We start from the raw sequence: 10,825 nt of genomic DNA, 5'->3' as shown, positions 1-10,825 counted from the left end.
TTCTAATATTAACCTTTTGAAACTCACAGATCAACTTCAGATTTTTCATCAATTGATTGTATCTTATCAAATAAAAAAGATATATTTATAAGTAACTTATCAAATGATTATCTCATAATTATTATTAAAAAATAAAAGACAATTAATTATAAGTTATATTTGAATTGATGATAATATTTTAAATTTTCTATTTATCTTTTAATTAATATAAATGATATTTTTATGATTTTATATTAATTATGCCTCTCTTAATTAAAATTTGGAGGTCCACACCTGACCACGCTCATATTGACAATGCAGGCCTAGGCACCGTTCAAGTGCAAGGAGGTAAAAAAATTTTACTCACAAGAGAGTGTGGTCGAGCAACATGCCAGGAATGGATTGAAAAAGCAATGCTACTTTTGAAAAATACTAAACTGTAAATATGAAAGGACTAAATTTTGAAAGACTAAATCAAAAATTATCAATGTTAGTTTGGGAAAAAGGAATGAACTGTGAACAAAAGTAATATAAACTAAATTACAAATATGTAAGAGAATGAGGAAGGATAAAGTTATAAACTTATAAACTAAATTGCAAAAGAAGAACTCAATCGAAAAATACCATGCTGTTTTGGAGAAAGACTCAACTGTAAATGCGGAAAAAAAAGAACTAAAACGAAAATGCTAATAAAAAGGATTCGTTAAGAAGGCGGCCTAGATTTTAATAAACAAAAGAGAGAGAGAACCATACATATGAAATAATTAAGGACTAATGTGTGCATAAGTAGGTATAAAAGGGATTATTTTATAAATTTAGAAAAAAAGACAAATTGTAAAAAAAAAAAAAGGGGGACTGTCGATTCACTGAAATGAATAAACTGTAAATATAAACGATAGAACTATATTGCAAATATGTATACGAAGAAGGATGCATCATAAAATTCGGAAAAAGAATAAATTGTAAACTTAAGAGGACTAAATTCTAAAAGCAAAAAATGACTGAATTGTAAATTGCCTCCCAGGTGTCAACCACATGGATGCCCAGTCCACGCACTTTTTAAGGTTAAATATAAGCTCAAAAATTATTTTTATTAAAGCAATTAAAAAAAAATGAGGAGGAAAAGTATAAAATCACAGTTTTATATGTAGTTTTGTGAGTCTTTTCCCTCCTTCCTCCTGATTTTCCATCAGTAGATCAAGATATATCGCTACTCGATGTAGTCATTTTAATTGCCATTCAAATTATTACTGAAGGGCGATCACACAACTAACGATAGCTAAACGGAACCAGACAACTGATGCAGTTAACACTCTCGCAGATGTTAATGAATGGCATCGGTCGTTCGGATCCGTTCCGTTACATGAGTTGCTTCTCATTCGCCTGCTCCATCAACAAATCACTTAGAACGACCATGCATGAACAACTAATTCTTCGCGTGAATTTGCTCAGTTTCTATGGTGGCATATTGCTAAACCCCCTACCTTACTTCAGCAAACTTGTGATTGATGAAGCTTGTGGTTTGACAGCCTCGACTCCCGAGCATTGGGTCTCGACTGATGCTTGATTAGTATCACGCTCTTCCGCAGCCTCTTCATCCCTTTTGATATTCTCTGCGACCTGAGCACTCTTATCCTTCTTTCTCCTGCAGAAATTGACGAGAAAGATTGTTCATCCTCTATAAGAGAGTGATGATGAACTGGAAACATAACAAATACCATGAATAAACCACTAGTCCGATTGTGACGGCTGCAAAAGCTATGAAGTACATCCAGTCAACCTTCAAGGAACCAAAAAAGATTAATCACTAGCTATTAGCTTTACGATTTGTTTATTCGTCACAGCAAAATGATTAACCTTCTCGTGATAGGCAAAGATACGGATTAGAACAGCCCACATGTCGGAGGTCAGCAGTGAAAGGTTAAGAAGTGTGGCTCCACATATCTGAATGAGATTAAGATGAACAAAATGAACAGACGACCAAGACAAGAAAGCATATTTATAATCATAATTTAAGCATGTTATTAGAACAAGATCATTAATAGTTCTTGCATGTATATCTACGAAACGAATTACTATTTCCCATGGCATTGAACTATCCATTCGACGATACGTAATAAAATTATAAGCTTCTTAAACGCATATTGAGCCTACCTTGAGAATTATAGGGACAGTAGAATAGAATAAGAACATTGCCAATGCAAACCCAAGAAACGGTAGTACCTGAAATCACATATTCAGAAGAAAATTAAATTAGGGATAATCGAAGGAACGTAAAAGTTCATACAGTAATTCAGCCTAAACCTGATTTCAGATATAACAACTCAACTAATCTTTGGAAGGTTACCGAAAAGTTCATACAGTTCATATGACAGAAGAGTTCGAAACTAATGTAAAAGAAACTTTGATGCTGCATCATGTAATTAATCCAAGTTACTGAATTGGGGAAACCGAAGCGAATTAGCTGAAGGTTTTTCCCTTATTTTAGTGGAACATATATGCACATTTTCGGCATCAAAAAGCCATTAATATTGATCTCATAAACATATATATTACGTCAGATATCCAGTAAGAGGCTCTAAAGTCTAAACTATTTATTTTTGCGAGTACACACAAACAAATCTTCTTGATTGACAATCTGAAAGTTAAATATTTATGCATATAGTCCTTTCAGGGTAATTTCAAGATGACGGTACGTATTCCTTTCTTCTTCACACTTAGGTATATAGATTGACCTACAATTTCTACATTGCATGATCTTCTAGATAGTTTACTATAGCAGTATAATTGTATACGGATGCAAAAATGCTTGCACAAACATTAAGACTAGACTTACTGCTCCAGCCGTCCAATTGATACTTCTAAGCTCGTTCCGCTCAAGTATGCTTCTATGAATAGTTTAGGAAAAGAAGAATTAAACAAAACCTCCATGTTCCAAATTGTTAAGAGCATAAAAATGGTTCAATCAAAGATCTAATATATCTCTCCATTTGATTCCCTGAGGAATTCAATTGCAATCTTTCATGAACATCTCAAGGTCCACAAAAAATGTAGACCTGAGAACTGTAGCATATATCTAGAGTTTTGCCACCCATTACCTATGCAACAAGTTGGTGATACTTGAATAGTGTTTTCTTATTTTGCACAGAATCATACACTAAGCCAAAAATTCTATAAGCATATGTAGGAAGATATGTTAATTATTAATAATGAGATCAAATTACCCGTAGAAGATTCAGTTAGAATCCCAAATAGCTTCATCTGCCTTGTTTATTTATGTTCTTAAAAACATTTAATGCAAGTTGGTATCAGAAATAAGAGATCAAATTTCAGTTTTTTCTTCAAGAAAAACACAAGGGAAATGGTTGTGATTGATTGTTCTATGATCTTATAGGAAAGGATGCACAGATTGCTATTGATCAAATTGGAAATCAAGAAAGATAAACATTCTTGCTGTGAACAGTTATCTCTGAATTGATAATATTTAATGAAAAATAAGGGCAGAGCAAAATGAACAAGGATACATTTGAATAGCACTAATAACTGCTCCAAATGCTCCAAGCATTGCCATCAATTCAGTTCTACTTGAGCTCTTGACAATGAATTCCTGAACAATGTAAAAGAAAAAGTAAAAACAATACAGAAAGAATTTCCTTAGTTGAAAATGAATTACATTTTAAAAATATGTTGAAGCAAGAAAGGTTTACAAGACTAGACAGTTTACATAAAAGGAATAAAATTAGTTATGCAGATATGTCGAGAAGAAAATGATATTACTCCATTTTTTTCTTCTAAAAAAAATCATTTGATGATGAACATCTCCAGTTTGCGGGTTCTTTATAAAAAAACACCCCTCCAATAAGTGGGGTAACCTATGTATGGCTACTGAAAACTAACAAGGATGCTTTAGAGTAGCTTCTTGTTCATGATAAATAGACCTTTCAGGAAAGAAAATAAAACTAATGTGAATCAAATTGAAATAAACTAATCTGCAGAAGATGCAGCAGTACTAAGTTCTATAGACAGAAAAAATTAGAAGGGAAAATGAAAAATATGAAGAAATCCTCTTCAGTGACTGGATTATGTCCTTAGGCCGCCTTGATGATTCTTCAGGCAAGAGGTTGTGCTTTCATGATTCATGAACTTCCTCAGATTACTAAACGACAACAAAGAGTTTGTGCAGTTGCTGGAAAGAACAATCTACCAGTCTACACAATTGTACAGAGATTTATCCAATCCTGCTCATATATCAAGACTATATTAATAACAGAAAATGTGAATGCATCTCCCAGTAGTATTCACGAAAAAATAAATAATAATAATACAGAAGAAAAATAAAACAACCATCCCAAACATTCAAGATGTCAGAAAATGGCCTGATCCAGTTTTACATTGTTCATACTCCCCTGAGGATTGGACAGGCAACCTGAATCGAATGAAATAATGACCACAGAAACATCTTGCATGATTTGAGCTTTGAACACTGAACCTTGATTCAAACACAGCTTTGGTTCTAGTCTAGTACCAAACTAAGTTTATTAAGATGACCACTCACCCACAAGCTAAGCTATTAAGAATTGATTCAATTAGTTTTATGATCTCAGACGTAGAAATAATAATCCACGTATTAAACACCACGATCTTATAGATGTGAAAAAGCATAGTAGAACATCTAGAGAAACAGAAGATGAGCGGTTGAGTTCATGATCTTAGCTCCAATTCCATGTTTAATGCCTAAGCTATCAAGAAAAGCCAAATCCAGGTTTTTATATCCTTGACTAAAAGAAAGTGGCAAAACAAGGAGACTCCTTTCAATCTTTCTCCAAAAACCACATGGTTGTACAAACACAGATAGCACGCATTGACATTGATGGGACCATGCTAGAGACTAAGAGCCTAAGATCTGTATTCCTTTCTCCAATTAACCATATTTTATACATCTTTTCTTCCTACATAGGGTAGATCATGTCCCTACCTTGGAAAATCAATAACTAATGACTTACAACAAACAGAAAGTAACTGAATTACAAGAGTTGAATTCAATGAGACATGTTTCATGAAAGAGGGAAATACACTCATTTAACATGTCATTATTTCCTAGAGAATATAAATAGTAACAAAAAATAATTAAGAAGATGCATAATTAGTAGAAAAAAAGGTAGTGGAGGGGATGAGAAGTGAAGCATACCTCACCAACGTTGCTAACTGCATATAATGTAGAACCAACAATGACCAACAAATCACCTTTCAAAGGGTTGGGTCCACCTGTAACAATGAAATAGTGAAAAGAAAAGGGCAAATCAATTAATCAAATGTTGCACAACTCTATTTATATGTTGGATTGTCATGCACGACAAAAGGTGCCTAGTTACTTAATAAATCATGATATTACTTCTAAACCTACAAGTATTTTGTTTCTTAGTGTAAAAGTAAAGATTGATCATATGTTCACTTTGCATGTTCTCAAAGAGTCTGAAAATCCATTAAAATTTAACTCTCTTAATTTTGATGTTTTTGAAGGGAATAGAATGTATGACAACATGATCTAATTCAATGACATTATAAGTGCCCATGGACGAATGGAACATATGATTACTGCTCTAATTCATTGACATGGTGAATGCTCACGAACATGTAATGGACCATAGATTTTCCTTTCAATTCCTAAACTTATTAGTCAACTTGAGAATTTTTTTCTAACTACCCAAGTATGCCTGGAACGTTAGTAAATTTGACTTTAAAAAATGATGATTGGGCATATCATTTAGCTTTCTATCCGCCATCATCAAATTAATTTGGTGGATTGGTAGATTTGTCCACTTTGCAATTTTATTTGGAACAAAAATTGCTTCATGTATCTATTTAAATGAGGTATAGTTTGTGTTATTAAGCCTAATTCAAAGTTAGACAATCCTGGTTGGTGAATTTGTTGAAACAAGAGAAATTAAAAAACAGAATTGTACAATTTCAATATATACCAACTGACCCTGTGCACGATCACTAGCATGAACATCAGAAAATACCACCATAACAAGACCAGATACACAAATACCAACACCAAGAAACTTTCTGAATCCATACTTTGTCTTCAGGAACAACCAAGTGAAAAGTATAACACATGGAATTGACCAACAATCCAGGAGCATGACACTTGTCAAAGATGTGTACTGGTAGGATTTTACAACTACAAAAAAACAAAGTTAATAGGTAATCAATTTTAACAAGGAGAGGTAACACAAATTTTGAGAAGAAATAAATATAGCAAATTGCATAAATGTATCAAGCACAAGTGATAACACTAACAAAAATATGATACTGGAATTTTAATTCAACTAAATGACACGAGATACATCAATTAGTTTGTTCATTAGAGAGGTTGAACAGTACATTTTCAAGTATGGACAAAGCTACTCAGCCTGCATTTACATGTCTAAAATTAGGAAAAAGTTCGATCACAGTGATCCAGTCAAATTCTTTTAATGCCATTACTAGATAAAGAAAATGTTAAAATTGCAGTTGGAAAGGAATATGATATGGACAATTATAGGTGCATTATTGCCACAAGTATGCCAGCTAAATTATGGCAGCATATCCTTGATAGTTACGAAAAAAGAGAGATATCAACTCCATTAAAATAAGGAAGGCATTGAAGTCCAGATACTCAGGTCATTGATTGCAATTGTTCTATCATTAATTTTCTTCTCCATTCATCTACTTCATTGCTATGATGATAGATCAAACCAGAAAATTACTTGTAGACATTAACTAGTACCAAATGTTTTGACTCATGAAGTTTAAAATTTAAATGTTGAGTATAATCATAAGCCTAATGCATCTTTGTTAGATTGGAGCTTGGTGATGCAGAAATGAATAATTAAACTGAGCAAAAATCAAAAGAGCACTCCTGTTTCTTTCAGAATCATCAAAGGGGTGTCATCAAAAGAGTGTCTTAGCTAGGTTGTCCTCCCAAATTTCTCTCAAATTTATGACTCTAAACTCATTGCAACCTCACTCGCCTGCCCAAAAAACCCAACCGGCTACCTCGTAGGTCTTGTTATTGTAAGTGTATCCTAAGTGGTCATGTTCAACTACGGGTTTTGTTGAATTGAGCGTTTTGATGTATTAAGCAAAGCTTGCCTGTGTTTTTGATAAGTACATATAGTTGTGCAAAGACTTAGTAGAGTGCACATAGAGCTTGCGAGGCCTGACTTAAAGTGGCAAGATATAGTCGACTTAATAGCTTTAGGGCCATTGAAGACCAAAGAAGGATGACATTGGGCATCTAAGGGACTGCAAGATGAGGAGCATTGAGATGACATCATTAATGACAGCTGAAGGAGGTAGATTACGTAGGTGAACGAGTAAAGGATGACATGGGGAATGAGTCGAGGGCTTCGTGCATTCAAAGGACTTTCAACCTAATGAGAGATGATTTCGTAAGGAAAATAAAGTTGCAAAGGTGCACTCTTAAGTAAGTTGTGAAAGTTGAGTGTCATTAGTTAGGGTAGTTCTTGACTTAGATAATGACTTGACCACTAAATTGGTTATACTCGAGGATACAATGGACGGGAAGGTGTTCCAATTGACTAGTGTGCTGAGTTGACTAAGAAGTCAACTAAAGTTGGATGGCTTGTGAATTTCTATTCAGAGTTTAGTCGAGAGCTTAGTTGGTTGGGCAGTCGATTGAACAAGTTAAATCGACTAGCCAGTCTACTAAATCACTGACATGAGCTAGAAAGAAGACCATTAATTGGGCAGAGGCAAACTATAGCAGTCAAATTGTGTACGTGATAAAGCAGCTCAGTCAACTGATGCCAAGTGGAATCGACTAAAAGATTTGTTGGCAAACTAAAGGTTGGAGCAATTGTGAACAGTTGACTAGAAATGCACTCACTTGAGTGACCTGTTTGCTACAGAAAAGTGAAACTGAAGATAACAAAGAAGCTATATTAGGAGGCAAATTGTGTTTAACTTCTTACATTTCTGAGTTTTCTCACTGTAATTCAATCTCAGTGTTGTGCTTCTTATTTACTTCTACTTGTTCTCATTCATTATAAGAATACTCCTACATTGTAAGAGATTTTCCATGTAGAATTCGAGAAGGAGAAAACTAGTAGTGATTTGAGAGTGACCCACCGAAGAATCATAACCGTGGAATAGGAACCAACAATTCCAAACCACATAACCAATCATGTTAGTGCTTGTCTTTTCGCGCTCCTTAGTTTCCACTACACTATCCTTATTTGATTTGATTGATCCATTAGCAAGAGTAAGAATCTTGAATGGTAGGTTGAGCGCTATTCAAAGTGATACAAATTCTATAAGTTATTATTTTTCAAAAAATAAGTGAAATGTAAATAAAAAATGTGATATTTTTTGCTAAAATTATGTAACATTTTGGTTAAAGCTATTATGTGGTCAATTTCACCTTAAATTTTGAACTTAAATAGATAACTCCACTGTAGGAGGCTATTGGAATCCACTCATGCTTTCAAACTGGCCACACAACTCAAAAATGGCCATCGGCCAAAACTACCAAATGGTCATTTTTAGTCAAATTTTGCATATATATAGCTAGATGCACTTCAAGAAGCTATTGGAGTCCACTCATATTTTCAAAGTGATCAAATGGCAAAAAATGGTCAAGTAGCAATCTTGGCTAAAAGTGTTGCATGGTCTTTTAGTTAAAAGTTGAATCTAAATAAATAGATGCACTCTAGGATTTTATTGGAGTCCATATATGTTTTTAAAGTGACCATAACTTCAAAAATAGTATATAGAAGTTTTGATCAATCTTGCTACATGTTCATTTTCTACTCAAATTTTGAATTTGAATAGAAAGATACAATTTGGGAATCGTAGGAATCTATTATTTTTTAAAGTGCCGAAACAACTCAAAAATGACCATATAACATTGTTCTTCAAGCTACTACATGAATGTATAGCAATTTTGGCCCAAATTAGATGATTTTAGTTTTGATCATTTTTATCACTATTATTTAAAAAAAAATATACATTTGGTGATATTTATTTAAAATATATAACCTGTTTTAAAAATGTATATTTTTTAGAAGTTATAGTTCATATAGTAATTTTAAAAATTTTAAAGCAAATTTAATTACACTTTTCTCTCTATTACTTTTTGTTTTTGCAAAGTTTAGTATTATTTTAATCTTTTTTTTTTTAAAAAAAATTATAACTCACGTAGTGGTTTTGATCAAAGTTGCTATATAAGTATACTTAAGTGCGCATTAGACCATTTGGCGGCTAGTTTGATTTTTTTAGGTGAGTAGTGATGAATTCTAGGGGCCTTGAGGGAGTCTATGGCATCACAGTTCAAGTAGCTGTCCCTTTGGCGTTTAAAAAAAAAAACAAAAACAAAATTTTAGTTTTTACCCAATCAAAGTCATTGATTTTTTATTCTACTATATTTTCCAGTTTGGGTACTAGTTAGTGTGTTTTTTAAAACATGGTCCATCACCAATTTAATCATCTTTACAAGAAGGCACATTGTGAGTAGATTTTTTTCCACTTAATTGTGATTGCAGTAGTCAATAAATTCTTAACAGTTATAGAAATATAACTGATGATTTCATAAATTTTGATTGGGTACTGTCATCATTAAAAAACCTTATCATGTAGAATCCTATGGCTGTATAGAGTAAATATCACAAAGAAGCACTCACCAATGAAATTGGCTTCCACATCAACAATAGCAAGCATCAGATAATAATACCAACTTATCTGTCCAAAAGACAAAGCAAGTCATAAATTGCAATCCTTCTCTATAAATAGAAGAAAGAATCACTGATGAACTAATATAATTACATCAAGTGACAAAAGCAAGTAAAGTACCTAGCAACAACTTTTCTAAAGGGGAAAAAACAGCTATTCCAAGGAAATATTCTTTCTATGAAGCCACGGTATAAAGTTATTCTTTATTGCTCTTAGCTAATTGGATAATGCACATCATTGCGAGGAGAACAATTCTTGAAAACTCTAACCAGAAATCATTTTAGTTAACAATAGTTAACTTTTGAAGAAACGATGCAAGGGCAGGGAATTAGCACAGCACCTGGAGCGGTTTCCTTTTGAAGATGACAATAGAACCATAAACTATAGCAAGGAGAAGATAATTCAAGAAGGATTGCGAGGTGGGAGCGTTCACGCCTGTAACCATTAAAAGAAGAACAGATTACCCAGTAAAGTAAGAACCCCCAAAATCGCACCTTTATCATCTTTCTAATATCAATCACCGCAACACCAACTAAAACGGAGCAGGAAAAGAGAGCAAACCTCGTCTTGCGAGCTCGGACGAGGAGAATCCGGTGGAGGTGATGAGAAGCGAGACGAATTGCCCGAGCAACAACCCCATGAGAGCTCGCTTCGTCCATATCTTGTTCCACCTCTCGCGAATCGAGTTGCGCGAGGTCTCGGAAAGAAACAGCGGCGCCATGTCTCCTCCTTTTTCTCGCCTGCCGCCTCCTCCTCCTCCTTCTCCGCCCTTCTCCTATAAAAATCGGATTTTTGTCGCACCTTTTAAGAGCGAGCGCTTATATAGGCGTCCACAGTTGGAAGCACGCCCGGAAGCAGGCAAAAGGACAAAAATGGCGAGGCGGCGAGGGCGTGAAGATTGCGTACGACAACATCGGACGGCTGAGGAGGAAGGGGAAGCGTCTTGGCTTAGTGCTGAAACCCACTCGAAGATAAAAAAAAAAAAAAAAAATTTGGGGCACTGGAGATGACGAAACGCCGATTTTGGATGCCAAAAGTCACACCCTTTACTTATTATTATTATTATTATTATTATTCAAAAATTTACTTTTTAAAACTGATATAAAACATT

The 10,825-nt window shown here is 34.1% G+C and overlaps 1 protein-coding gene across 1 annotated transcript; it reads right to left on the bottom strand.

Moving 5' to 3' along the window:
- Positions 1–1,199: 1,199 nt before the first annotated feature.
- On the bottom strand, positions 1,200–10,569 carry LOC122040984 (solute carrier family 35 member F1-like). The gene is made up of 12 exons (XM_042600498.1): positions 10,276–10,569; positions 10,055–10,149; positions 9,666–9,723; positions 5,966–6,163; positions 5,168–5,244; positions 3,504–3,586; positions 2,816–2,867; positions 2,134–2,202; positions 1,837–1,923; positions 1,698–1,759; positions 1,464–1,624; positions 1,200–1,362 (listed from the first exon to the last, which is right to left on the bottom strand). Exons 1-11 carry the CDS (start codon positions 10,433–10,435, stop codon positions 1,465–1,467), a joined length of 1,101 nt encoding a protein of 366 aa, XP_042456432.1. The 5' UTR covers positions 10,436–10,569; the 3' UTR covers positions 1,200–1,362; position 1,464.
- Between the last annotated feature and the right edge of the window lie 256 nt (positions 10,570–10,825).

Source organism: Zingiber officinale, chromosome 2A (genome assembly GCF_018446385.1).
Source record: "Zingiber officinale cultivar Zhangliang chromosome 2A, Zo_v1.1, whole genome shotgun sequence".
In the NCBI taxonomy this organism is placed as follows: domain Eukaryota; kingdom Viridiplantae; phylum Streptophyta; class Magnoliopsida; order Zingiberales; family Zingiberaceae; genus Zingiber; species Zingiber officinale.
Note: the sequence above shows the minus strand (reverse complement) of the source record. Positions and strands in the feature narration are given on the sequence as shown.